This window comes from Chamaea fasciata, unplaced genomic scaffold (assembly GCF_029207755.1).
Source record: "Chamaea fasciata isolate MVZ Bird 193981 ecotype frontalis unplaced genomic scaffold, bChaFas1.0.hap1 SCAF_5, whole genome shotgun sequence".
NCBI lineage: Eukaryota > Metazoa > Chordata > Aves > Passeriformes > Sylviidae > Chamaea > Chamaea fasciata.
This window is the reverse complement of record NW_027094090.1, coordinates 1390621-1417628: the sequence shown is the minus strand read 5'-3', so window position 1 is coordinate 1417628 and position 27008 is coordinate 1390621. Positions and strand designations below refer to the sequence as shown.

Below are 27008 nucleotides of genomic sequence, written 5' to 3'. Positions count from 1 at the left end.
AACCCCAATTCCTGCCCCAATTCCTGCCCCAATTCCTGCCCCAATTCCTGCCCCCAACCCCAATTCCTGCCCCCCGCCCTGATTCCTGCCCCAATTCCTGCCCCCCGCCCCGATCCCTTCCCTGATCCCTGCCCCCGATCCCTGCCCCCTTCCCCGATCCCTGCCCTGATTCCTTCCCCGATCCCCGTCCCTTGATCCCCGCTGCCCGATGCCCGATCCCGGCGCGATGCCGTGCCGCGGCGGCGGGCTGAGGGCGGCTGTCCTGGCAGGCCCGGCTCCCAAGGAGGCGCCCGTGTCCCTGCTGGCCGCGTTCCTGTTCCCGGCGCCGCGGGCCCTGCGCCCCCCAGGTACCCAACGCCCCCCAACGCCCCCCGGCACCCAACGCCCCCCGGCACCCAACGCCCCCCAACACCCCCCGGCACCCAACGCCCCCCGGGTACCCAACGCCCCCCGGTACCCAACGCCCCCCGGCACCCAACGCCCCCCAACGCCCCCCGGCACCCAACGCCCCCCGGGTACCCAACGCCCCCCGGCACCCAACGCCCCCCAACGCCCCCCGGCACCCAACGCCCCCCAACGCCCCCCGGCACCCAACGCCCCCCGGCACCCAACGCCCCCCAACGCCCCCTGGCACCCAACGCCCCCCGGCACCCAACGCCCCCCAACGCCCCCCGGGTACCCAACGCCCCCCGGGTACCCAACGCCCCCCAACGCCCCCCGGCACCCAACGCCCCCTGGGCACCCAACGCCCCCCGGGCACCCAACGCCCCCCGGCACCCAACGCCCCCCAACGCCCCCCGGCACCCAACGCCCCCCGGCACCCAACGCCCCCCAACGCCCCCCAACGCCCCCGGGCACCCAACGCCCCCCGGCACCCAACGCCCCCCAACGCCCCCCGGCACCCAACGCCCCCCGGCACCCAATGCCCCCCGGCACCCAACGCCCCCCAACGCCCCCCGGGCACCCAACGCCCCCCGGCACCCAACGCCCCCCGGCACCCAACGCCCCCCAACGCCCCCCAACGCCCCCCGGCACCCAACGCCCCCCAACGCCCCCCGGCACCCAACGCCCCCCAACGCCCCCCGGCACCCAATGCCCCCCAACGCCCCCCGGTACCCAACGCCCCCCAACGCCCCCCGGTACCCAACGCCCCCCAACGCCCCCCGGTACCCAACGCCCCCCAACGCCCCCCAACGCCCCCCGGGCACCCAACGCCCCCCGTACCCAACGCCCCCCGGCACCCAACGCCCCCCAACTCCCCCCGGCACCCAACGCCCCCCAACGCCCCCCAACGCCCCCCGGCACCCAACGCCCCCCAACGCCCCCCGGCACCCAACGCCCCCCAACTCCCCCCGGCACCCAACGCCCCCCAACGCCCCCCAACGCCCCCCGGGCACCCAACGCCCCCCGGCACCCAACGCCCCCCGGTACCCAACGCCCCCCGGGCACCCAACGCCCCCCAACGCCCCCCGGCACCCAACGCCCCCCGGCACCCAACGCCCCCCGGTACCCAACGCCCCCCGGCACCCAACGCCCCCCAACGCCCCCCGGCACCCAACGCCCCCCGAAACCCAACGCCCCCCTTATTGGGATTTATTGGGGTTTTATTGGAGTTTATTGGATTTTATTGGGTTTTATTGGGGTTTATTGGGATTTATTGGGGTTTATTGGCTTTTATTTCGGTTTATTGGGATTTATTTGGATTCATTGGGGTTTTATTGGGGTTTATTGAGTTTTATTGGATTTTATTGGGATTTTATCAGGGTTTTATTGGGGTTTATTGGATTTTATTGGGATTTATTGGGATTTATTGGGATTTATTTGGGCTTTATTGGGGTTTTATTGGGGTTTATTGGATTTTATTGGGATTTATTGGGGTTTTATTGGGATTTATTGGGGTTTTATTTGGATTGTATTGGCTTTTATTGGATTTTATTGGGATTTTATCAGGGATTTATTGGATTTTATTGGCATGTATTGGGGAGTAATTGGGATTTATTGGGATTTATTGGAGTTTAATTGGGATTTATTGGATTTTATTGGGGTTTTATTGGGATTGTACTGGCTTTTATTGGATTTTACTGGGATTTTATCAGGGATTTATCGGATTTTATTGGAGTTTATTGGGATTTATTGGATTTTATTGGGATTTATTGGGATTTATTGGGGTTTTATTGGGGTTTTATTGGATTGTATTGGCTTTTATTGGATTTTATTGGGATTTTATCAGGGATTTATTGGATTTTATTGGAGTTTATTGGGATTTATTGGATTTTATTGGAGTTTATTGGGATTTATTGGATTTTATTGGGGTTTATTGGGATTTATTGGGGTTTTATTGGGTTTTATTGGGGTTTTATTGGATTGTATTGGCTTTTATTGGATTTTATTGGGATTTTATCAGGGGTTTATTGGATTTTATTGGGGTTTATTGGATTTTATTGGGATTTTATCAGGGATTTATTGGATTTTGTTGGGGTTTATTGGGATTTATTGGGGTTTATTGGATTTTATTGGAATTTTATCAGGGGTTTATTGGATTTTATTGGAGTTTATTGGGATTTATTGGATTTTATTGGGATTTATTGGGGTTTATTGGGGTTTATTGGATTTTATTGGGGTTATTGGAATTTATTGGGATTTAATTGGGATTTATTGGATTTTATTGGAGTTTATTGGGATTTATTGGGGTTTACTTGGGATTTATTGGATTTTATTGGGGTTTATTGGGGTTTATTGGGATTTATTGGGATTGTATTGGCTTTTATTGGATTTTATTGGTATTTTATCAGGGGTTTATTGGATTTTATTGAAGTTTATTGGGATTTATTGGATTTTATTGGGATTTATTGGGGTTTATTGGGGTTTATTGGATTTTATTTGGGTTATTGGGATTTATTGGGATTTAATTGGGATTTATTGGAGTTTATTGGGGTTTATTGGGATTTATTGGGATTTATTGGGATTGTATTGGCTTTTATTGGATTTTATTGGTATTTTATCAGGGGTTTATTGGATTTTATTGAAGTTTATTGGGATTTATTGGATTTTATTGGGGTTTATTGGGATTTATTGGGGTTTTATTGGGGTTTTATTGGGATTTATTGGGATTGTATTGGCTTTTATTGGATTTTATTGGGATTTTATCAGGGGTTTATTGGATTTTATTGGGATGTATTGGGGATTAATTGGGATTAATTGGGGTTTTATTGGGGTTTTATTGGATTGTATTGGCTTTTATTGGATTTTATTGGGATTTTATCAGGGATTTATTGGGGTTTTATTGGGATTTAATTGGGGTTTATTGGGGTTTTATTGGGATTTATTGGATTTTATTGGGATTTATTTGGTTTTATTGGGATTTTATCAGGGATTTATTGGGGTTTATTGGGATTTATTGGATTTTATTGGGATTTTATCGGGGATTTATTGAGGTTTAATTGGGATTTATTGGGTTTTATTGGGGTTTTTTCGGGGATTTATTGGGTTTTATTGGGTTTAATTGGGTTTTATTGGGGTTTAATTGGGATTGGATTGGCAGGATCCCTGGGGAGCGGGTTTGGGATGGTTTGCATCCGTCTGGAGCAGGGTCACATCCTCCCGGAATTTCTGGGAGGATCCAGGAATCTTCGGGATCACCCAAAGGAATCTTTTGGGATCCCACGCTCCCGATGGAGCTGCTGGAATTCCCATCCCGACAGGGACAGGACGCCGGGAATCCGGAAATTCCAGTCCCGGCACAACCCGGAATTTCATCAGCTTCAAAGACAAAAAAAAAAATTTCCCAAATCCTTCAGATTTTCCCAGCTTCAAATGTCCTAAATGCTGGAATTTTATGGGAATTTCTGTGGGATTGAAGGCTCTTGGAGCTGGAATTCCCTGCAGGACGAGGCTGCTTGATCCAACCCCGGTGTTTTGTTTTAGCTCAACTCCCATTCTTGTTTCCCACACGGAATTCTTTGCTCCCTTCTCCGAGCTGGAATTTCGTGCAGGGTGGGGCTGCTTAATATTAGACTTTAAATCCCTTTGGGGTTTTCTTTTTGCATCCCCAAAAAAAGAAAAAAAACGGGAATTCTTTATTCCCTTCACCATCGAACCAGGGCCGAACGTTTTTTTTGGATCTTTTCCCTCCAACATTTCCCCCCTGGGAATCGATTTACGCCCTGATTAACGATTTAACCCTTTCCCTAATCCAATCAAACACTTCATCATTCCTTTCTTTTCGCCCCCCCCCCCCGCCAGCCGAAAAGCAGGATCCAAAAGATGGGAAGGGAAACGGCGCCAGGAGTTCCACCTCTTCCAAGAAAGAGAACAACTCCAGCAATTCCGTCTCCCTGAGAATCGCCTCGGTCGTGCCGGGGCTGCGCTATGCCCTGAGGAGAGCGGCCGATCCCTCCTGCGGCGCCGCGGCCGTCGAGAAACACCTCCAGGAGTACGCCAAACTCCAGGGGAGCTCGGCGGCGGGGAAAATCGCCGCTCCTTCGGCGTGGCGGGACGACGGAGGCCTTTGTCACCATCGTCATCGTCGCCATTCCCAAAAACTCCCGGAGCGTTCCCTGGCGCGGCTGCGCCGTTACCTGCGCCAACCCGGCGGCTTCACCCTGGCCGTGTCGGCGGCTTTGGGCTGCCTCGGCGCGGCTGGCAGGAGTCCGGGAGCCGCTCCCGATCCCTCCTCACCTTCCTCATCCTCCCCCGGCGCCGGCTTTTCCTCTCCTTCCCGCGGGATCCCGGCGGCCGAGCTCTTCCCCGACGATTTCTCCAAGAGCTTCACGTCGCCCACCAAACCCTGGGGCAGGGAGAGCAGGAGGAAATCCGACAGGATCCCGGGCAAAAGCCTCTCCCCTGCCGAGGGATCGACGAACGCCGGCGGCGACGCCGGCGAGGGCAAGGAGGCGGCCAAGGAAAAAATCCTCCCGGCTTCCGCTGCCTCCTCTGCTCCCAAAAAACCCGGCAGCTGCAGCGAGCCCATGCTGAAGTTGGCCAAGCTGAGGACGCCCCACGGCAGGAAAAGAGGCGAGGGCGGGGAGGGGACGGGAGCGGGGCGCGGGCTCGGCCTGCCGCGGGGCGCCGGGAGACGCGCGGGGGCTCGGAATACAGCCCGGGCGGCACGCCGGGGAGACGGGAATCGGCTGCGCCGCCGCCTCAGGAAATGGGGATTGTTGCCAGTTAAATCAGGAAAAGTCCTTCCCCTTTTCCCTGGGAACAACCTAGAGACTTTCCAATTCCGAATTTGGATTTATTTATCCAGATAAATCACAGGAATTACCCCGGGGAGGCGGGAATCGGCTGCGGTGCCGCCTCAGAAAATGGGGATTGTTCCCAGTTAAATCAGGAAAACTCCTTCCCCTTTTCCCTGGGAACAGCCTAGAGACTTTCCAAACCCATATTTGGATTTATTTATCCAAATAAATCTCTGGAATTATCCCAGGGAAGCTGGAATTGGGAGCATTTCCTGAGATTCCAGATCAGAAAATGAATTTGTTCCCAATTAAATCAAAAGAATGAGAAATACAATAATCAAAACTCCTTCCCCTTTTCCCTGGGAACAACCCAGGAACTTTCCAATTCCGAATTTGGATTTATTTCTCCAAATAAACCTCAGGAATGATCCCAGAGAAGCTGAAATTTGGCGCATTTCCTTCACTTCCGGATCAAAAAAACCCCTGGAATTACTTCCCGGTTAAATCATGCAGAGTCCTTCCCGTCTTTTCCCTCCTCCCGCTTTCTTTCCCCCCAGAGCGAAGTTGGATTTGTCGTTCTGCAGGTGCGGAGGTGCTGGCTGCAGAAATCGTGCACAAACCTCCCGGCCAGGCTGCGGAGAAGGAAACTCCGGCCGCTCCCCACGGGGGGGAAGCCAAGAAGCCAAAAATCCTGGAAAATCCCCAGGCAAAGAAAATTCCTGGGCCTGAGCTCGGCCCCAAAGGAGGGAAAAACGAAGGGCAGAAGAGCGGGGAGAGCGCAGGAGGGGAAACAGCGGAGAAGGAGCAGGAGCAGAGCGGTGAGGGCCGGAATCACCATCCGATGGTGGCGGATCAATAAGAACTGCCTGGGCTTTGTTCCCTGGGGGGGGAAATCCGTTTGAAAGGTGAATTCCTTGGAAAAAGCCGTTTGAATGCTGAATTCCTTGGAAAAATTCCTTTGAATACTGAATTCCTTGGAAAAAACTCCTTTTGAAAGCCGAATTCCTTGAAAAAATTCATTTGAAAGCCGAATTCCTTGAAAAAATTCATGTGAAAGGTGAATTCCTTGGAAAAAACTCCTTTTGGAAGCTGAATTCCTTGGAAAAAATTCCTTGAAAAACACCTTGAAAAATTCCCTTTCAAAGCTGAATTCCTTGGAAAAAATTCCTTTTAAAAAATTCCCTTTGAAAGCTGAATTCCTTGAAAGAATTCCTTGGAAAAATTCCTTGAAAAAAAAATCCTTTAAAAAAATCCCTTTGAAAGCTGAATTCCTTGAAAGAATTCCTTGAAAAATTCCCTTTAAACACTGAATTCCTTGAAAGAATTCCTTGAAAAAGTTCCTTGAAAAAATTCCTTTCAAAGGTTAATTCCTTTTTAAAAAAATCTTTTTAAAGCTGAATTCCCCGGAAGAAATTCATTTGAAAGCTGAATTCCCTGAAAAATATCCTTGAGAAAAATTCCTTTGAAACAGTCATTTGAATACTGAATTCCTTGAAAGAATTCCTTGGAAAAAATTCCTTGAAAAAAAATCCCTTTCAAAGCTGAATTCCTTGAAAAAAATTCCTTTTAAAAATCCCTTTGAAAGCTGAATTCCTTGAAAGAATTCCTTGGAAAAATTCCCTTTGAAAGCTGAATTCCTTGAAAGAATTCCTTGGAAAAATTCCTTGAAAAAAATCCCTTTAAAAAAATCCCTTTGAAAGCTGAATTCCTTGAAAGAATTCCTTGAAAAATTCCCTTTAAACACTGAATTCCTTGAAAGAATTCCTTGAAAAAAATTCCCTTTAAACACTGAATTCCTTGAAAGAATTCCTTGAAAAATTCCTTTTTAAAAATTCCTCCCAAAAAACCCAAAACTTCCTTTTCAAAAATTCCCTGAAAACTCCCCTTTGGAAGCCGAATTGTTGTCACCAGGAAACGCCGTTGGATTGAAAACGGGGGGAAGCAACAAGTGGAATGTTGGGAAATTCTGGGATAAAACTTCCCGGGGAATTCCGTCTGCACAACATTCCCAGAGAATTTCATTTTATTCCCGGAAATTCTGGGGTAGAATTCCCGGAGCTTTCCTGGGGTTGTTTATTTTTTTTGTTGTACCCAAATTATCCCAAGAATCCGCCCCCCCCCCCCAAAAAAAAGGGATTTTTTTGGGAAAATCCCCAAAAAAACCTCAAAACTTCCGGGAAAATCAAAGCAGAATAAAAAAATAAAAACAGAATTAAAAAATAAAATTTTTCCCCCCTTTTAAAATTTATTTTTAAAATCATTTATTTATTAATTTTTTCTTTTATTTCTTTATAAAATTGATTTAATTTGTTCCCCTGCCTTAAACCCCTCCCGGATTGATTTTTTTTTCCCTTTTTAAATTAATTGTTTAAATTACTTATTTTATTTATTAAAAATTAATTTATTTGTTTGTTTATAAAATTGATTTAATCTGTTCCCCCGAGAACCTGCCTTAAGCCCCGTCCTTTGGGTGATTTTTTCCCTTAATTGTCTTTTTCCCTTTTTCCATTTCTTTTTCCTTTTTTTAATTTCTTTTTTCCCCTTTTTGATTTCTTTTTTCCTTTTTCATTTTTTCCGTTTTTTGTTTCATTTTTCCTTTTTAAATTTCTCTTTCCCCTTTCCCATTCCTTCCCTTTTTCCATTTCTTTTTCCTTTTTAATTTCTTTTTTCCCCTTTTTGATTTCTTTTTTCCTTTTTCATTTTTTCCGTTTTTTGTTTCATTTTTCCCTTTTTAAATTTCTCTTTCCCCTTTCCCATTCCTTCCCTTTTTCCATTTCTTTTTCCTTTTTTTAATTTCCTTTTTCCCTTTTTGATTTCTTTTTTCCTTTTTCATTTTTTCCGTTTTTTGTTTCATTTTTCCCTTTTAAATTTCTCTTTCCCCTTTCCCATTCCTTCCCTTTTTTCATTTCTTTTTCCTTTTTTTAATTTCTTTTTTCCCCTTTTTGATTTCTTTTTTCCTTTTTCATTTTTTCCGTTTTTTGTTTCATTTTTCCTTTTTAAATTTCTCTTTCCCCTTTCCCATTCCTTCCCTTTTTTCATTTCTTTTTTCCCTTTTTCATCTCTTGTTTCATTTTTCCCCTTTTTTGTTTTTCTTTTTTTTCCCATTTTCATTTATTTTTCCCTTTTTTCTCTTTTCCCTTTGTAATTTTTTCCCCTTTTTCATTCCCCTCGTCTCTTTTTCATTTTTTCCCTTTTCCATTTCTCCTCTTTAATTCTCTTCTTTGTTTTTTCATTTATTATTTTTCTTTTAAAATTTCTCTTTCCCATTTCTTTTTCCCCTTTTCTTTTTTTCCCTTTTTCATTTTTTCCCTTTTTCTTTTCTTTTTTCCCTGTTTCATTTTTTCCCTTTTTCATTCCTTCTTCTCCTTCTTTCATTTCTTTTTTCTTTCTTTCGTTTCTTTTTCTCCTTTTTCATTTTTTCCCCTTTTCCATTTCTCTTTCCCCTCTTTAATTCTGTGTTTTCTCTTTTTGATTTCTTTTTTCCCTTTTTCATTTCTCTTTCCTTTTTTTTATTTCTCTTTCCCCTTTTTTCCCTTTTTTCATTTATTTTTTTCCTTTTCATTTTTTCCCTTTTTGTCTTTTTTTCCCCTTTTTCCTTTATTTTCCCCCTTTTTTCTCTTTTCCCTTTTTAATTTTTTCCCCTTTTTCATTTCCCTTTCCCCTTTTTCTTTTTCCTTTTTTCATTTCTTTTTCCTCTTTTTCATTTCTCTTTCCCCTCTTGAATTCTCTTCTCCCCTTTTTCTTTTTCCCCTTTTTCATTTCTCTTTCCTTTTTTTTCATTTCTCTTTCCCCCTTTTTCCCTTTTTTCATTTATTTTTTTCCTTTTTCATTTCTTTTTCCCCTTTTTTCTCTTTTCCCTTTTTAATTTTTTCCCCTTTTTCATTTCCCTTTCCCTTTTTTCTTTTTCCCTTTTTCATTTCTCTTTCCCCTTTTTCATTTCTTTTGTCCCTTTTTAATTCTTTTTTCCCTTTCTTTTCCTCCCTCAGGGTTGAAGGAGCCTCTCCCCGACCTCCCCAGCGAATCCTCATCCTCATCTTCATCCCAATCCCAGGGAGCAGCGACCCCAGGGAACGAGATCAGTAATTCCCCGACAATTCCAGGAATCCCCAGGACTGAGATCAGTAATTCCCTGACAATTCCGGGAATCCCCAGGACTGAGATCAGTAATTCCCCGACAATTCCAGGAATCCCCAGGACTGAGATCAGTAATTCCCTGACAATTCCGGGAATCTCCAGGACTGAGATCAGTAATTCCCCGACAATTCCGGGAATCCCCAGGACTGAGATCAGTAATCCCCCGACAATTCCGGGAATCTCCAGGACTGAGATCAGTAATTCCCCGACAATTCCAGGAATCCTCAGGACTGAGATCAGTAATTCCCTGACAATTCCGGGAATCTCCAGGACTGAGATCAGTAATTCCCCGACAATTCCAGGAATCCCCAGGACTGAGATCAGTAATTCCCCGACAATTCCAGGAATCCCCAGGACTGAGATCAGTAATTCCCCGACAATTCCAGGAATCCCCAGGACTGAGATCAGTAATTCCCCGACAATTCCAGGAATCTCCAGGACTGAGATCAGTAATTCCCTGACAATTCCAGGAATTCCAAGGACTGAGATCAGTAATTCCCCGACAATTCCGGGAATCCCCAGGACTGAGATCAGTAATTCCCTGACAATTCCAGGAATCTCCAGGACTGAGATCAGTAATTCCCTGACAATTCCGGGAATCTCCAGGACTGAGATCAGTAATCCCCCGACAATTCCGGGAATCCCCAGGACTGAGATCAGTAATTCCCCGACAATTCCGGGAATCCCCAGGACTGAGATCAGTAATTCCCTGACAATTCCGGGAATCTCCAGGACTGAGATTTATCCCCTGACAATTCCAGGAATCCCCAGGACTGACATCAACTCCCTGACGATTCCAAGGATCCCAAGGAAGGAGATCGTTCCCCTGGCCATCCCAGGCATCCAAAGGACTGAGATCAATTCCCTGACAATCCCAGGGATCACCATAAATCCCCTGACAATCCCAGCAATTCCAGGGAATCCCCTGACAATTCCAGGAATCCAGAGGAGTGAGGTTAATTCCCTGAAAATCCCAGGAATCCAAAGGACCGAGATCAATAATTCCCTGAAAATTCCAGGAATCCAAAGGACCGAGATCAATAACTCCCTGACAATTCCAGGAATCCAGCGAAAAGAGATCAACCCCCTGACAATCCCAGGAATCCAGAGGAGTGAGAACAAGCCCCTGCCCATTCCCGGAATTCCGGGGCCTCCCCTGCCCGTTCCCGGAATTCCGGGGCCTCCCCTGCCCATTCCCGGAATTCCGGGGCCTCCCCTGCCCATTCCCGGAATTCCGGGGCCTCCCCTGCCCGTTCCCAGCCTGGGCTTTGCGCTGCCGGCCTCCAACTCGGAGCCCCACGCCCTGAACCTCCTGGCCGACCTGGCCTTGAGCTCCTGCATCCCGACCCTTATTCCCAAAGATCCCGGGACGATCCCGCTGGAATCCAAGGATTCCGCCGCCCGATCCCTGCCCCCCGTACCTCCCGACCACAAATACCACAGGACGGACAAACAGGAGAATCGGCCCAAAGCCCCGACGTCGCCGAATCCCGAAAAAACCCATCCCGGCGACCGTCCTCTGGCGGAGAATCCCCGGGGAATTGTCGAGGAGCGTTCCCGCGGAGCGCCGCCCGCTGGGGAAGGCGCCGAGGCGCGCCAACACTCCGTCATCTCCGCCGAGCACTCCTACGCCTCCCCCATGCCCGAGGATCCCCGGCCGCCCTGGCGTCCCAAAGGAATTCCCAATCCCAATCCCAATCCCGCTTGGAGCCCTCCAAGGAGCGGCTGCAGGAATATTCCGGCGGCTCCTCTGGTGGGGAAGGTGCTGCCTTTCCGACACCATCACCGCGGCGGCGGCGGCGGCGCCTCGGCGCAGCCTCAGGGCAAGGCTTGGAGCGGGAGAAAGGAGGAGTTTTCCAAGAGGCGCACGGTGACGGCGACCGGGAATTCCCTGCGAGTCGCCCGCGGCTGGGAGGAGGAGTATCCCTTCCACCTGGACAGCCGCTACACCAACGACCCGCTGGAGAAAACCGTCGTCAGGGCTCTGCACGGGTACGTCGCCGCCCTTCCGGAGCCCATTCGGGAATTTTGAGGGATTTGTTTGGGAGGAGGAGGATGGGGTTTGGTCCTTGGGTTTTTGGGGGTTTTTTGGGGGGGGATGGAAAATAGGGAAAGGGTTTGGTGGGTGTGATCGCCGGCCTGGTGTGCTGGAGGTAAAAATCCATCCCGGGTTCATCCAGATGGAAAAGTGGGAATTCTGCCCCGTCCGGCCCCAGCGCCGCGATCTGCTGGAGCAAATCCGGAGGAATCCGTGGAGTTGTTTCTTAGGGATGGAACCAGGCTGGGAGAGCTGGGAATGTTCTCCCGGAGAAGGGAAGGATCCGGGGAGAGCTTCCGGAATGTTCCAGGGCCTGGAGGGGCTCCAGGAGAAGCTGGAATTTGGGAAAGGAAGGGAGGGACAGGATACGGGGAATGGCTTCCCACTGGAAAAGGGGAATTTGGGTGGGATCTGGGGAAGGAATTCCTGGAATTGCCAGAGCAGCTGTGGCCGCCCCTGGATCCCTGGGATGTCCAAGGAAGGATTGGAGCAGCCTGGGATGGTGGGATTGTCCCTGGAATGAGCTCTGAGGTCCCTTCCCACCCAGCCCCTTCCCTGATCCCACAATTCCCGTGGCTCTGCAGCTGGAATTGGCGCCTAAAGCCGCGAGGCCAAATCCTCCATCCCTCCTCTGGAGCTTGGATTTCCTCTTCTTCTTTTTCCTTGAAAAAACTGGAATGTGCATCTAGGCCAGATCTGTGTCCCCTCTGCCTCGGGGGGCCGAGTCCTGCAGGGAGCCTGGGATGAATTCCAGGGGTGAATTCCAGGGAGGAAATTCCCAGGGATGAATTCCCTGCCATGAGTTCCAGGGAAGAATTCCCTCAGATTAACTCCAGAGATGAATTCCCAGGGGTCAATTCCCTCAGATGAATTCCCAAGGAAGAATTCTCTGCCATGAATTTCCTGGGATGAATTCCCAGGGATGAATTCCCAGGGGTGAACTCCAGGGATAACTCTAGGGATGAATTCCCTGCAATGAATTCCAGGGGTGAATTCCCTCAGATGAATTCCAAGAGCAGATTTCCTGGGATGAACTCCAGGGATGAATTCCCTCAAATTAATTCCCTCCGATGAATTCCCTCCGATGAATTCCCTCAGATGAATTCCAGGGATGAATTCCAGGGATGAATTCCAGGGATAACTCTAGGGATGAATTCCCTCAAATTAATTCCTTTAGATGAATTCCCAGGGATGAATTCCCTCAGGTGAATTCCAGGGATGAATTCCCTCCGATGAATTTCCTGGGATGAATCCCAGGGATGAATTCCCTCCGATGAATTTCCTGGGATGAATCCCAGGGATGAATTCCCTCCGATGAATCCCCAGGGATGAATTCCCTCAGGTGAATTCCAGGGATGAATTCCCTCCGATGAATTTCCTGGGATGAATCCCAGGGATGAATTCCCTCCGATGAATCCCAGGGATGAATTCCCTTAGATGAATTCCAGGGATGAATTCCCTCAGGTGAATCCCCAGGGATGAATTCCCTCCGATGAATCCTAGGGATGAATCCCCAGGGATGAAATCCCTCCGATGAATCCCAGGGATGAATTCCAGGGATGAATTCCCTCAGGTGAATTCCCAGGGATGAATTCCCTCAGAAGAATTCCAGGGATGAATTCCAGGGATAACTCTAGGGCTGAATTCCCTCCGATGAATTCCCAGGGCTGAATTCCCTCCGATGAATTCCCAGGGCTGAATTCCCTCCGATGAATTTCCTGGGATGAATCCCAGGGCTGAATTCCCTCCGATGAATCCCCAGGGATGAATTCCAGGGATAACTCTAGGGCTGAATTCCCTCCGATGAATTCCCAGGGATGAATTCCCTCCGATGAATCCCAGGGATGAATTCCAGGGATAACTCTAGGGCTGAATTCCCTCCGATGAATCCCCAGGGATGAATTCCAGGGATAACTCTAGGGCTGAATTCCCTCCGATGAATTCCCAGGGATGAATTCCCTCCGATGAATCCCAGGGATGAATTCCAGGGATAACTCTAGGGCTGAATTCCCTCCGATGAATCCCAGGGATGAATTCCAGGGATAACTCTAGGGCTGAATTCCCTCCGATGAATTCCCAGGGATGAATTCCCTCCGATGAATCCCAGGGATGAATCCCAGGGATAACTCTAGGGCTGAATTCCCTCCGATGAATCCCAGGGATGAATTCCCAGGGATGAATTCCCTCCGATGAATTCCCAGGGATGAATTCCCTCCGATGAATTTCCTGGGATGAATCCCAGGGCTGAATTCCCTCCGATGAATTCCCAGGGATGAATCCCAGGGCTGAATTCCCTCCGATGAATTCCCAGGGCTGAATTCGCTCCGTGCGGGGCGGTGCCGACATTCCTGCCTCCCTTCCCGCCCTCTCCAGGCCCTGGGATCCCGCTCTCCCCGACGACGTGGAGGGCATGAAGCTCATCCTGCACATGTGGGTGGCCCTGTTCTACAGGAAGCCCGGCAAGCTCCTGAGCAGCTCCCGCAAGGTGGTGGAGCACATCAATCCCAGGAAATTCGTCTCCATCAACAGCTCCGGGCCTTTCCTGGAGCTCGGCGACGACAGCCAGGACTGCTTCGGCCCGGAGACGTGTCCGGCCGACTCCGCCTGGGACCCTGACCGGGCTCCCGGCAGCTCCCTGGATCCCCGAGCCCCTTCCCAGGGATCCCAGGATCCCAGCAGCTCCCTGGATCCCGGAGCCCCTTCCCAGGGATCCCTGGATCCCAGCAGCTCCCTGGATCCCAGAGCCCCTTCCCAGGGATCCCTGGATCCCAGCAGCTCCCTGGATCCCAGAGCCCCTTCCCAGGGATCCCTGGATCCCAGCAGCTCCCTGGATCCCGGAGCCCCTTCCCAGGGATCCCTGGGTCCCAGCAGCTCCCTGGATCCCAGAGCCCCTTCCCAGGAATCCCAGGATCCCAGCAGCTCCCTGGATCCCAGAGCCCCTTCCCAAGGTTCCCTGGATCCCAGAGCCCCTTCCCAGGGTTCTCTGGATCCCAACCACTCTTCCCAAGGCTCCCAGGATCCCAGAACTCCTCCCAGCAGCCCCCAGGATCCCAGCACCTCTTCCCAGGGATCCCAGGATCCCAGCAATCCTCCCAGCAGCCCCCAGGATCCCAACCACTCTTCCCAGGGATCCCAGGATCCCAGAACTCCTCCCAGCAGCTCCCAGGATCCCAGCACCTCTTCCCAGGGATCCCAGGATCCCAGCACTCCCCCCAGTAGCCCCCAGGATCCCAGCACCTCTTCCCAGGGATCCCAGGATCCCAGCACCTCTTCCCAGGGATCCCAGGATCCCAGCAATCCTCCCAGCAGCCCCCAGGATCCCAGCACCTCTCCCCAGGGATCCCAGGATCCCAGCCCGCCTTCCCAAGGCTCTCCCGCGGCGGACAAGGAACATTCCCGGACGTTCGCCGCCGACTCCCAGACGGACACGGAGGGAGCTCCCGGGGACCGCACGGTGTCCTCGTCCTCGGGGACGCTGCCCCGCGGGGAGGAGGAGGAGGAGGAGGAGCCTTCCTCCACCAGCTCTGCCCGGCGCCTCTCCCTGCAGGATCATTCCAGGGAAAAGCTGGAGGTGGAAGCCAGGAGGGTCCGGCAGGAGTGCGCCCGCGGCGGCACCGCGGTGAGTGAGGGCTGGGGGGCTCCAGGGGACAGTGGTCCTGGGGACAGAGCAGGAAGTTCCCGGTAAAACGGCAGGAATTTCCCGGTAAAACGGCAGGAATTTCCGGTAAAACAGCAGGAAATTCCCGGTAAAACAGCAGGAATTTCCGGTAAAACAGCAGGAAATTCTTGGTAAAACAGCAGGAATTTCCCGGTAAAACAGCAGGAATTTCCCATTAAAACAACAGGAATTTCCCGTTAAAAGAGCAGGAATTTCCCGGTAAAACAGCAGGAATTTCCCATTAAAACAGCAGGAATTTCCCGTTAGAACAGCAGGAATTTCCCATTAAAACAGCAGGAATTTCCTTTTAAAACAGCAGGAATTTCCTTTTAAAACAGCAGGAATTTCCCATTAAAACAACAGGAATTTCCTTTTAAAACAGCAGGAATTTCCCATTAAAACAGCAGGAATTTCCTTTTAAAACAGCAGGAATTTCCTTTTAAAACAGCAGGAATTTCCCATTAAAACAACAGGAATTTCCCGTTAAAAGAGCAGGAATTTCCTCTTTAAATAGCAGGAATTTCCCATTAAAACAGCAGGAATTTCCCATTAAAGCAGTGGGATTTTCCTGTTTAAAGAGCGGGATTTTCCTGTTTAAAGAGCGGGATTTTCCTGTTAAGGAGCGGGATTTTCCTGTTAAAGAGCGGGATTTTCCCATTAAAGCAGCGGGATTTTCCTCCTACAGGAGCAGCATTTCCCAGAGGAACGGAGCAGATGTGCTTTTGGGCTCTCCAGGGAAAATTCTGGGAGAATTAAACAAATTAAACCCAAATTCATCCCAAGATTAAAATTTTGGGAGAATTAAACAAATTAAACCCAAATTAAACCAATCCAAGTGTGGAGCTGAGCTCGTGCTCCGGATTTAAATCCCAAATCTGTGTGTCCTGAGCTGAGGGGAGCCCCCGGCAGCCCGGAGCGGAATTCCGGCTCCAGCACCGCCATTCCTGTGTGGATTTGGAGGGCTGGGATTTGGGATTTGTTGCCTTGGAATATTTTTCCCCCCCCACACACGGGGAAATTTCCCTCATCCCTGCGGTGAAATCCGTGGAAATCCCGGTGTGGATAAAGCCTGGAATGAATTTTTTTACACTTTTCCCCGGTAAACATAAACCACGAGATATTCCCAAGCCTTGGATTCCTGAATTGAAACAATTCCTTTAAAACTCGGGACAAAGGAGCGGCTTCCATAGGGCTGGAATTGCTTTGAAAGAAGGGGGGGAAGAAATTCCAGTGAAATATTCCGTAAAAATATTACAAAATGTATGTTTATGATATTTATGTTATAAAGTATAAAATCATTCCCTGCGTTTTCCTCGGAGGATTGACCTCTGGATTGTGTCCCAGGGGTTTTTTCCTGAATTTCCTGAGGATAAACCTCTGGATTGTGTCCCAGGGGTTTTTTCCTGAATTTCCTGAGGATAAACCTCTGGATTGTGTCCCAGGGGTTTTTCCCTGAATTTCCTGAGGATAAACCTCTGGATTGTGCTCCAGGGTTTTTTTCCTGAATTTCCTGAGGATAAACCTCTGGATTGTGCTCCAGGCTTTTTTTTCCTGAGTTTCCTCTGAGCATAAACCTCTGGATTGTGTCCCAAGTTTTTTTTTTCCTGAATTTCCTCTGAGGAAAATTAACCTCTGGATTGTGTCCCAGGGTTTTTTTCCTGAATTTCCTCTAAGGATTAACCTGTGGATTGTGCTCCAGGGTTTTATTTCCTGAATTTCCTGAGGATAAACCTCTGGATTGTCTTCCAGGCTTTTTTTTCCTGAATTTCCTCTGAGGATAAACCTCTGGATTGTGTCCCAGGGATTTTTTTCCTGAATTTCCTCTGAGGAGAATTAACCTCTGGATTGTATTCCAGGTTTTTTTTTTTTTCCCTGAATTTCCTCTGAGGAGAATTCACCTGTGGCTTGTTTTCCAGGAGGAGGCAGCCAAGGAGGAGCTGCTGGACGCCGGGATCACCCCCAGCCCTTCCCAGGAGCTCGGCTCTGCCGGCAAATCCCGGGATCCACCCAAACCAGGAAAGGCCGGGAGCCGAACCCCGAATTCCAGCACGGCTCCGCGGACGGAAGCGCAGGAAAAGCCGCGGGAGGAAGGCTCGGGGAGCGGGCCCGGCCCTGCCGAGGATGAGGAGGGCGCAGGAGGCTCTGGCCGCGCCCTGGACGTTGAGGCCGCCGCCGCCCCACGGCCCGCCCGCCGTTCCGCGCCCTCGGCTGCGGATCCCGGGAATGCCGAGGAAGGGGACGACTCCCGGGAGCTCGCTGGGCACGAGGAAAGAGACGAGAGGGAGGAGGAGCTGGAGGAGGAGGAGTTGGAGGATGAAGGCTCCTTGCAGGGCGCCGTGGATCTGGTGCTGTCGGAGAGCAGCGACGCCGAGATGGAATGCGAGCGCGGCGCCGGGAATTGGCCGCCCCCCGACGGGGAGCCCCTGGGCTCGCCCTGCGCCCGCGGATCCTCCCCGGAGACCGCGGCCGGGGCCGGCGGCGCCCCCGGAGATGAGCCCCGCGAGGTGTCACCGCCGCGGGACGGGCTCCCGGATCCCTGGGATCGCCCGGATCCCTGGGATCGCCCGGATCCCCGGGATCGCCCGGATCCCCGGGATCACCCGGATCCCGACGGGGCTGAGGCGAAGTCACCCCATGGCGCCAGCCCCGCGCCCGGGGCGCGGCCTGACGGCGGGATGGACACCCTTGGGAACGGCTCCGAGCGGGAAAACCGGGATGGGGCCTTCTCCGGAGAAAGGTGGGAAGGCGGCGGCGGCGCGGAGTCGCCCTGCGGGCAGGGAATGAGCCTGGCCCTGTCCCCTGACTCCAGCTCCGTCTGCCTGACCTCTCCTGACGGATCCCTGGATCCCTGGGCCGCTCCAGAGGATCCGCCCGTGGACGGCGTCCGGAGCGAGCTGGGCGGGGCTGGCGCTGATCCCGACGCCAATTCCCTGGACCACGAGGAGTCAGGCCGAGGCGGGGAACGACGCTTTGGAGGAGGAGGAGGAGGAGGAGGAGCAGGGAAGCCCCAAGGGTCTGGAGGAGCTGGATGATCCCATGGGAGCAGGAGATGACCTGGGGGACTCCCCCTTGGACTACCCGGGCACGGGAGATGACGAGGAGAGGCAGGATGAGTTCCCCGAGGCTGAGGATTTCCCCGGGAGCGACACGAGGAGCACGGAGACCGAGGCGGACGGGGAATTCCTCCCGGCATCAGGAGCCTCCTCCTCGTCCTGCAGCAGCAGCAGGGAGGGGATCTCGGCCATCCGGGAGCTTCCCAGGCAGAACTTCCCAAACGGCCCCGGACACTCGGCTCTTCCTCTTGGAAACTCCCATTCCGGCGTCCCCAGCCGGCGGCAGTCGGTGCTGTGCCGCCTCTGGAAGCCGCGGCGGGAAGGAGCAGCCGCCCGGCTGAGCGTGCCCGCCTGGAGCCCGGGCTGCTCCCGGGAGCTGAGCCCAGCTCCCTGCTCCGCCCGGGATCAGCCGGGACCAGCAGAGCCGGGATCCGCCCCTCCGTCCCCGTGGGATCGCTGGGAGGACGCCGAGCCGCTCCCCGAGGGAATCCCGGGGGTGTCCCCTCCCAGCCCCGGCAGCGCCCGCTGGTCCCAGAGCTGGGACAGCCCCGGGAATTCCGGAGGGAGCCCGCAGGAGGAGGAGGAGGAGGAGGATCTGGGAGCGGGCGGCATTCCCAGCCCCGCGCCTCTCCCAAGCTGGGAGCGCGCCTTGTGCGAGCCGTGGGATGAGCGTGAGCACAGCCCCGAGGGGTCCCAGCCCTTCCCCGATTCCGGCTGCGCCCACCCCCGGGCGGGACAGGGAGGAATTCCCGCTTCTCCCGTCGCGGCGTGGCCGTGGGCCGAGCACGGGGATCCCTGCGGAGAGCAGCCGGAGTTCAGCGACGCCGAGGACATCCCGGAGCAGCTCCCGAGCCGAGGAGCCCACGGGGGCTTGGCGGCCTTCGAAGATCCGTCGGAGGATTCCTTCGGTGGCTCGGAGCAGGGATATCCCCGGGGGGGTTCTGGCTCCCCAATTCCGAGCAGGAATTCCTGCATCGTGCGATCCGCGGACGCGGCGGGAGCGAGGACTAACGGGGACAGCTCCTCCAGGAGCTCGCCGCGCACGGAGGAGCGCGGGGAGGACTGGGAATGGGACGTTCCGGAGGATCCCGGCAACTCCGTGCTCGGCGGGCAGCGCCAGGAGACGATGGAAAACCCCCGGCTGCCCAAGAGACGCCGGCGCCGCTCCCGGGAACGTCACCTGGCTCGCTCCCTGCTGGGAACCTGGAGGAGCCTCGAGGAGCTCACCCAGAACACTCTGGACATGGAATGCCTCCGCTTCCACTACAAGCTCAAGGAAACGCTGCGGAACGACCGGCGCCCCTTCCCGACCTCCAGAAGCATCTTCCCCGCCCACCTCCCGCCCTCCCCGCGCAGCCGGAGCCCCTTGCAGGTGACGATTCCCCCCGGCGGACGCCGGAGCCGGGATCCCGGAGCTGCCCTCCGCCCGGGGAAGCCGCGGCACGGCCGCGCGCCGCCGGAGCCGCGCGGGGACGAGCGTTCCCGGTTCCCCGGGGCCCGGCCCGGCGCGGGGCCCCCGGAGCCGTTCCGGCCGGAGCCGTTGCGCGGGATGCTGGAGGAGCTGGGCGGGGCCCTGCGCTCACACCTGCGGCGCGTGGCCGCCGCCGCCCGGCCCGGAGCCTTCTTCCTGCTGGAGACCGGCCGGGAGCCCCTCTTCGACCGGGTCAAGGTGCGACAGCGCCCGCCACGGGCCGGGCCGGGCCGGCGGGGGTTGATCCGGGGCAGTTGGGATGGCTTTGAGTGGGTCACGGTGGGTTGGGATGGATCGGGGTGGGTCAGGGTGGATTTGAGTGGGTCAGGGTGGATTGGGGATGGATCCGGGTGGGTTGGGATGGATCAGGGTGGATTGGGATGGATCCAGGTGGGTCAGGGTGGATTGGGATGGATTTGAGTGGGTCAGGGTGGATTGGGATGGGTTGGGATGAATTGGGGTGGATTGGGATGGATCAGGGTGGATTGGGATGGATCCAGGTGGGTCAGGGTGGATTGGGATGGATTTGAGTGGGTCAGGGTGGATTGGGGATGGATCAGGGTGGATTGGGATGGATCGGGATGGGTTGGGGTGAATCCGGGTGGGTTGGGATGGGTTGGGATGAATTGGGGTGGATTTCAGTGGGTCAGGGTGGATTGGGATGGATCAGGGTGCATAGGGATGGATTGGGATGCATCAGGGTGGATTGGGATGGGTTGAGATGGATCGGGATAAGTTGGGATGGATCAGGGTGGATGGGGATGGGTTGGGATGAATTGTGGGTGGATTGGGATGGGTCAGGGTGGATTGGGGATGGATCAGGGTGGGTTGGGATAGATTGGGATGAATTGGGGTGGGTTGGGATGGGTCGGGGTGGATTTCAGTGGGTCAGGTTGGATTGGGATGGATCCAGGTGGATGGGGATGGGTCAGGATGGATCAGGGTGGATTGGGATGGATCAGGATAGATTGGGATGTGTTGGGGTGGATTGGGATGGATCAGGGTGGGTCAGGAAGGATCAGGATGGATCAGGGTGGATCAGGATGGGTCAGGAAGGATCAGGACGGATAGGGATGGGTCAGGAAGGATTGGGATGGATCAGGATGGATCAGGGTGGATCTGGATGGGTCGGGATGGATCAGGGTGGATCCGGATGGATCAGGGTGGATCAGGATGGGTCAGGAAGGATCAGGATGGATCAGGGTGGATCCAGATGGATCGGGATGGATCAGGGTGGATCCGGATGGGCGGCTCCAGGGAGAGCTGCGGGTGGCAGGAGCAGGGACGCTGGCGCAGGGCAGGTTTGGGAGGCAGGAGCCACCCGGAATTGGAACCTCGGGCACCGAGGTGGGATCCAGTCCGCGGAAAACCACGGAGCGGTTTGGGTGGGAAGGACCCGAAGGATCATCCAGGGGCGGCCACAGCTGCTCCGGGAATCCCTTCCCGTTATCCCACCCAAAACTGCTCTGCTTTCGTCGGAAGCCCAGCCGTCCCCACGCGGGCCGGGGATCCCCGTCGCCCCGGGCGGCCCGGAATTCCCGTTCCCGGGAGAACATTCCCCGTCCAAACCTTCCGCCGCGCGTTCCAGGCGCTGCTGCAGGCCCGGGGCCTGGCGCGGACGGACCCCGCGGGTTTCCTGGGAGCGCGGCGCCGGCACGGGGAGCGGCTGCTGGTGGTGGTCCGGAACGAGGACGTCTCGTGCCACATCCACACCGTGAGTGCCGGCAGCCGGGGAGAGCGTCCGGAATGACCCCGCTGCTCCCAGCGGGCCTGGGGATGTTTCAGCCTTGGGCTGGGGCCCGTGGGGTGGATCCGTGGGGTGGCGTGGGATGGGATGGATCCATGGGATGGGATGGGATGGGATGGATCCATGGGATGGGATGGGTCCATGGGGTGGGTTGGGAAGGGATCCATGGGATGGGATGGGATGGGATGGATCCATGGGGTGGGATCCGTAAGATGGGATGGGATGGGATGGATCTATGGGATTGGATCCATGGGATGGGATCCATGGGATGTGATGGGATGGATCCATGGGATGGGATGGGATGGGATGGGATGGGATGGGATGGGATGGGATGGGATGGGATGGGATGGGATGGATCCGTGGGGTGGAATGGGATCCATGGGATGGGATGGATCCATGGGATGGGGTGGGCTGGATCCATGGGCTGTGACAGATCCATGGGATGGGGTGGGCTGGATCCATGGGCTGTGATGGCTCCATGGGCTGTGACGGATCCATGGGATGTGACGGATCCACGGGATGGGGTGGGCTGGGTCCGTGGGCTGTGACGGCTCCATGGGATGGGGTGGGCTGGATCCATGGGCTGGGCTGTGACGGCTCCATGGGATGGGGTGGGCTGGATCCATGGGCTGGGCTGTGACGGATCCATGGGATGGGGTGGGCTGGGTCCGTGGGATGTGATGGATCCATGGGCTGTGACGGCTCCATGGGCTGTGACGGATCCATGGGCTGGGCTGTGACGGCTCCATGGGATGGGGTGGGCTGGATCCATGGGCTGGGCTGTGACGGATCCATGGGATGGGGTGGGCTGGATCCATGGGATGGGCTGTGACGGATCCATGGGATGGGGTGGGCTGGATCCATGGGATGGGCTGTGACGGATCCATGGGATGGGGTGGGCTGGGTCCGTGGGATGTGATGGATCCATGGGCTGTGACGGATCCATGGGCTGGGCTGTGCCGGCTCCATGGGATGGGGTGGGCTGGATCCATGGGATGGGGTGGGCTGGATCCATGGGATGGGGTGGGCTGGGTCCGTCCCCGTCCCTGGAGCTGCTCCCAGCCCTGTCCGCGGGCAGGTGCCGTCGCTGCTGGAGCTGAAGCGCTGTCCCGGCGTGGTGTTCGCCGGCGTGGACGACGCCGAGGAGCTCTCAGGGGACACCTTCCAGGAGCTCTTCCAGGCCGGAGGGTTCGTGGTGTCTGATGAGGAGCTGCTGGACAGCGTCACCCTGGGTGAGTCTGGCGCATTCCCGGACCGTTCCCGGGCTTCTGCTTCCAGTGGGGAGTTCCTGCCCTCCCGGTGACCCTCGGATCCCATCGGGATGGAGCTCAGGGATCTCGGAGCTGCCCTGAGCACCCTCAGGTGGCCCCACAGGAGTCAGAGCCCCCCATTCCCATTTTTCCCCATTTTCCCCATTTCATCCCATTTTTTCCCCATTTCCCCCCATTTTTTTCCATTTTATCCCATTTTTTCCCATTTTTTCCCCATTTTTCCCATTTTTCCCCATTTTCCCCATTATTTTCCCCATTTTCCCATTATTTTCCCCATTTCCCCCATTTCCCCATTATTTTCCCCATTTTTCCCCCATTTCCCCATTATTTTCCCCATTTCCCCATTATTTTCCCCATTTTCCCCATTTCCCCCATTATTTTCCCCATTTCCCCATTATTTTCCCCATTTCCCCATTATTTCCCCCATTTTTCCCCCATTTCCCCATTATTTTCCCCATTTTCCCCATTTCCCCCATTATTTTCCCCATTTTCCCCCATTTTCCCCATTTCCCCCATTATTTTTCCCCATTTTCCCCATTATTTTCCCCATTGTTCCCCCATTTTCCCCATTTCCCCCATTATTTTCCCCATTTCCCCATTATTTTCCCCATTTTCCCCATTTCCCCATTATTTTTCCCCATTTTTCCCCCATTTCCCCATTATTTTCCCCATTTCCCCCATTATTTTCCCCATTTCCCCATTGTTTCCCCATTATTTTCCCCATTTCCCCCATTATTTTCCCCATTTCCCCATTATTTCCCCATTGTTCCCCCATTTCCCCATTATTTTCCCCGTTACTTTTCCCCATTGTTTCCCCATTATTTTCCCCATTTCCCCCATTATTTTCCCCCATTTCCCCCATTATTTTCCCCATTTCCCCATTATTTTCCCCATTATTTCCCCATTATTTCCCCCATTATTTCCCCCATTTCCCCATTATTTTCCCCATTATTTCCCCATTATTTCCCCATTATTTCCCCATTATTTTCCCCATCATTTCCCCATTATTTCCCCACTGTTCCCCTGCCCGCTGTGCCCCCAGGCCAGCTGCTGCAGGTGGTGAAGGTGCTGGAGAAGCTCAACAGGCACGGGCGGTGGAAGTGGCTCCTGCACCACGGGGAGAGCCGGAGGCTCCGGGGAGACCCCAGGTAATGGAGCTTCGGGGCGTCCCGGGGGCCGGAGTTGGGGCTGGACGTGCTCCTGGAGGAGGCAGAGCTCTGGCCGCTCTCCCTGCCGGGCTTCCGGAACGTTCTGCCCCGTCTCCTGCGCAGAGATTCCCCCCAGGAGCCGCGCGTTCCCAAAACTCCCGAATCCAAACTTCCCTGCCTTGCCCAGGAGCTCGGGGCTCCTTCCCGGGGCTTCTCCCGGAGCCCGGAGCTGGCGACGCGCAGGAGGAATTCCCACCGTGAGGGAATTGCCGGCGCCGGTTCCCGCCGGGAGCCGGGTGAGGGTGGAGCTGCTCTGGCCTGGGCTCATCCCCGGGGTGGCTGAAGTGAGGAAACTCCAGCCCTGGGATAAAGAACAGGTTTAACCGGGAAGGGAAAAGCTGGGAAAGCCGCGGGATTCATCCCAGGCCATGCCCAGCAAAGCCAGGCTCCATCGCCACCAGCTCTCCCCGTCCCCTCCTCCCAGCCTGATCCCGGCCTCTGCAATATCCCCTGGAGGAGGAGGAGGAGAAGGAGGAGGAGGAGGAGGAGGAGAAGGAGAAGGAGAAGGAGAAGGAGAAGGAGAAGGAGAAGGAGAAGGAGAAGGAGAAGGAGAAGGAGAAGGAGAAGGTGGAGGAGGAGGAGAAGGAGAAGGAGGAGGAGGAAGAGGAGGAGGAGGAGGAAGAGGAGGAGGAGAAGGAGGAGAAGGAGAAGGAGGAGAAGGAGAAGGAGGAGGAGGAGGAGGAGGAGGAGGAGGAGAAGGAGAAGGAGAAGGAGAAGGAGAAGGTGGAGGAGGAGGAGAAGGAGAAGGAGAAGGAGAAGGAGAAGGAGAAGGAGAAGGAGAAGGAGAAGGTGGAGGAGGAGGAGGAGGAGGAGGAGGAGGAGGAGGAGGAGGAGAAGGAGGAGGAGAAGGAGAAGGAGAAGGAGAAGGAGAAGGAGAAGGAGAAGGAGAAGGAGAAGGTGGAGGAGGAGGAGAAGGAGAAGGAGGAGGAGGAAGAGGAGGAGGAGGAGGAAGAGGAGGAGGAGAAGGAGGAGAAGGAGAAGGAGGAGAAGGAGAAGGAGGAGGAGGAAGAGGAGGAGGAGGAGCAGCAGCAGCCTGGAGTGTTTTTTCCAAACCCCAAAACCTCCCCGAGCGCCCCACAAACCCCAAAACAAACCCCCGAGACCCCAAAACCGACCCGACCAGGAACCAAAACCGGCACAGGCGCTCCTGGAGCCCGACGGGAAGGGCGGAGGGGGGGCGGGGGGAAACAATTGTCACTTCTCCATCCGGAGCAGCAAAAAAATCCCTCGGGAAACTACGAAAACCCCCTGGAAATGCAGCTCCCGTCCTCCCGCGGTTCCCCGGGGAGTGACGAGCCCCCCCTGTGCCCCCCAGGGACGATGCCCGCAGGAAGCAGCTGCTGCTGAGGCGCTGCCAGGGCGAGGAGCTGCTGGAGCTGCTGCCCTTCCACGCCTGCGATCGCGGCGCCGCCGCCGCCCGGCGCGTCCCGTGCCTGCTGGAGCTGCAGGTGCGGCACGTCCACGCCCGCTTCGCCGTGTTCCTCACAGGTAAACCCCACCCCACCCCATCCCCGGGGGCCTCGGTTACCGCGGGAAAGGGACGGAGGAGGGATGGAACAATTCCCGGCGTCGCTGCCGTTCTTCCCCCCCCGGAAGGGTTTTCCGGAGGTTGGTAAACCCCAGCGGGTGGGGTTTTTTTGGAGGTCTGGGGGGCGGTCGAGGCTGGCGGCGCCATCCCGGCCTGGGGGATTTAGGGATGTTTCCCGCCGCGTTTCTCTGGAGTTAACGGAGCTGCCGCTCCCTCCTCGCCGGGCAGAAAACGCCGGCGGCAGCAGGGAGATCCTGGAGAGCAGAGGGATCCTGGTGGCCGACGTCAGCACCTTCCTGGGCACGGTGCAGGAGCTGGCCGCTCCCTTCAGAAGGAGCTACTGGTGAGAGGGGGCAGCTCGGGGTGGATCCCGCCGGGAAAAGCCGGGAGCAGCTCCCGGGATGGGCGGCCGGGAGCCGGGGGAGCCGCGCCCGGCGCTGCCGGGAGCCGGGGCAGAGCACGGACCGCGCCGCGGGGAGCTGAGCCTCGCGCCGGCCGCGCCTCGACTGTTACAGGTGACGGAGCGAAGCCACGAGGACGCGGCTGCGCCAGCCCCGGCGCGCCGATCCCAGCGGATCCCTGGGAATCCATCCCAGAGGATCCCCACATCCAGCCCAGTGCATCCCCACCATCCGGCCCAGCGGATCCCACACATCCCAGCGGATCCCACACGTCCCAGCGGATCCCCACCATCCAGCCCAGCGGATTCCATCCAGCCCAGAGGATCCCCACCATCAATTCCACGGGATTCCCCCATCACCCATCCCAGTGGATCCCCACACCCATCCCAGTGGATCCCCCCATCCCAGTGGATCCCAGCGGATCCCAGCGGGGGCTGGGGGAGGCCGGGCGCGGCTCTGTACATACACCTGGTTTGAAGGCCCGGGCTGCGCTCCGTGCCCTCGGCGAGGGCTCCTCACGGTACGCGGATCCGGTACGCGGATCCGGTACGCGGATCCGTTGCTGCGGCAGGCCGGTGGATTCCCCAGAGCTGGCCCCGGGGCCGGCAGCGGGCAGCAAATCCGTTCTCTCCACGTGGCCGTCGCTCTGCGGGCCCCGCACTACGCTTGGGCTCGTCCCAGCGCGTGGGATCCTTGTAAATACCGGGAGCCGGGGGGAGGGACACAGGGAGTTGTGTATTTATGGGGAAACACGTCCCGGCCCCGCTCCCAGGGACTTCCCCGGAGTTCCTTTTTAAATCCGAGACGCGCGAGGCCGTTCTGTACAGGATGACTTTGTAAATGAGCGTTTGGTTAATAAAAGCTCCGAAAGGAGCGAGTTTCGCACGGCTCTGATCGCGCCGCGTCCAGCAGGGACAGGGAGGGCGGGAGGTTTTCCGGCTGGGAATGGGCGAGCAGGGATGAAGCCGGAAGGATGGAATGAGCAGAGGGATCAGCGGGTGGCAGCAGGTGATGATGGGATCCCTTCGGGGTTCGTCTTCCACCGGCTCGGGGGCTGGCCGGGTTTGTGGGCGCCGCGTGGGGGAATTCCTCGGCCTCACTCCTGGTGGGAATTGTTCCCGGAGTGGCACCTCGGGAATTGTTCCTGCAAGTGGCACCTCGGGAATTGTTCCTGGAAGTGGCACCTCGGGAATTGTTCCTGGAAGTGGCACCTCGGGAGGAGGAAGTGCCAAAAGCCCCGGTGGGAGGAAGGGAGGGGAAGCCCCAGGTGGGCTCAGCTCAGCTCCGGGGCCGTGGTGGGATCAAAGCCCAGTTCCGGA

At 55.0% G+C, this 27008-nt stretch overlaps 3 protein-coding genes across 3 annotated transcripts in view; all 3 read left to right on the top strand.

The window, feature by feature from the left end:
• The window catches only part of LOC136289154 (nascent polypeptide-associated complex subunit alpha, muscle-specific form-like), a 67937-nt gene extending 49895 nt beyond the window's left edge, over nucleotides 1-18042 (top strand). The window contains exons 13-18 of the mRNA XM_066182642.1: nucleotides 270-347; nucleotides 4243-5013; nucleotides 5765-5998; nucleotides 9167-11306; nucleotides 13726-14971; nucleotides 16927-18042. Coding sequence (XP_066038739.1) covers nucleotides 270-347; nucleotides 4243-5013; nucleotides 5765-5998; nucleotides 9167-11306; nucleotides 13726-14971; nucleotides 16927-18042 — 5585 coding nt within the window. The remainder of the gene's footprint in view (nucleotides 1-269; nucleotides 348-4242; nucleotides 5014-5764; nucleotides 5999-9166; nucleotides 11307-13725; nucleotides 14972-16926) is intronic.
• On the top strand, nucleotides 1560-4316 carry LOC136289157 (uncharacterized). The gene has a single exon (XM_066182644.1). The coding sequence runs from the start codon at nucleotides 1973-1975 to the stop codon at nucleotides 3431-3433; it is 1461 nt and encodes a 486-aa protein (XP_066038741.1). The 5' UTR covers nucleotides 1560-1972; the 3' UTR covers nucleotides 3434-4316.
• On the top strand, nucleotides 17960-25893 carry TASOR2 (transcription activation suppressor family member 2). The gene is made up of 7 exons (XM_066182643.1): nucleotides 17960-19732; nucleotides 21123-21248; nucleotides 22360-22513; nucleotides 23595-23700; nucleotides 25076-25248; nucleotides 25517-25631; nucleotides 25804-25893. The coding sequence occupies exons 1-7, from the start codon at nucleotides 18047-18049 to the stop codon at nucleotides 25805-25807; spliced, it is 2364 nt and encodes a 787-aa protein (XP_066038740.1). The 5' UTR covers nucleotides 17960-18046; the 3' UTR covers nucleotides 25808-25893.
• The last annotated feature ends 1115 nt before the right edge of the window (nucleotides 25894-27008 follow it).

Coding starts and splice junctions, on each gene's coding strand:
- LOC136289157 (XM_066182644.1), top strand. CDS start 1,973: ATGTATTGGGGAGTAATTGGGATTTATTGGGATTTATTGGAGTTTAAT.
- TASOR2 (XM_066182643.1), top strand. CDS start 18,047: ATGGGAGCAGGAGATGACCTGGGGGACTCCCCCTTGGACTACCCGGGC. Junction 22,514..23,594: donor GCTGGACAGCGTCACCCTGG/GTGAGTCTGGCG, acceptor CTGTGCCCCCAG/GCCAGCTGCTGCAGGTGGTG. Junction 23,701..25,075: donor AGGCTCCGGGGAGACCCCAG/GTAATGGAGCTT, acceptor TGTGCCCCCCAG/GGACGATGCCCGCAGGAAGC.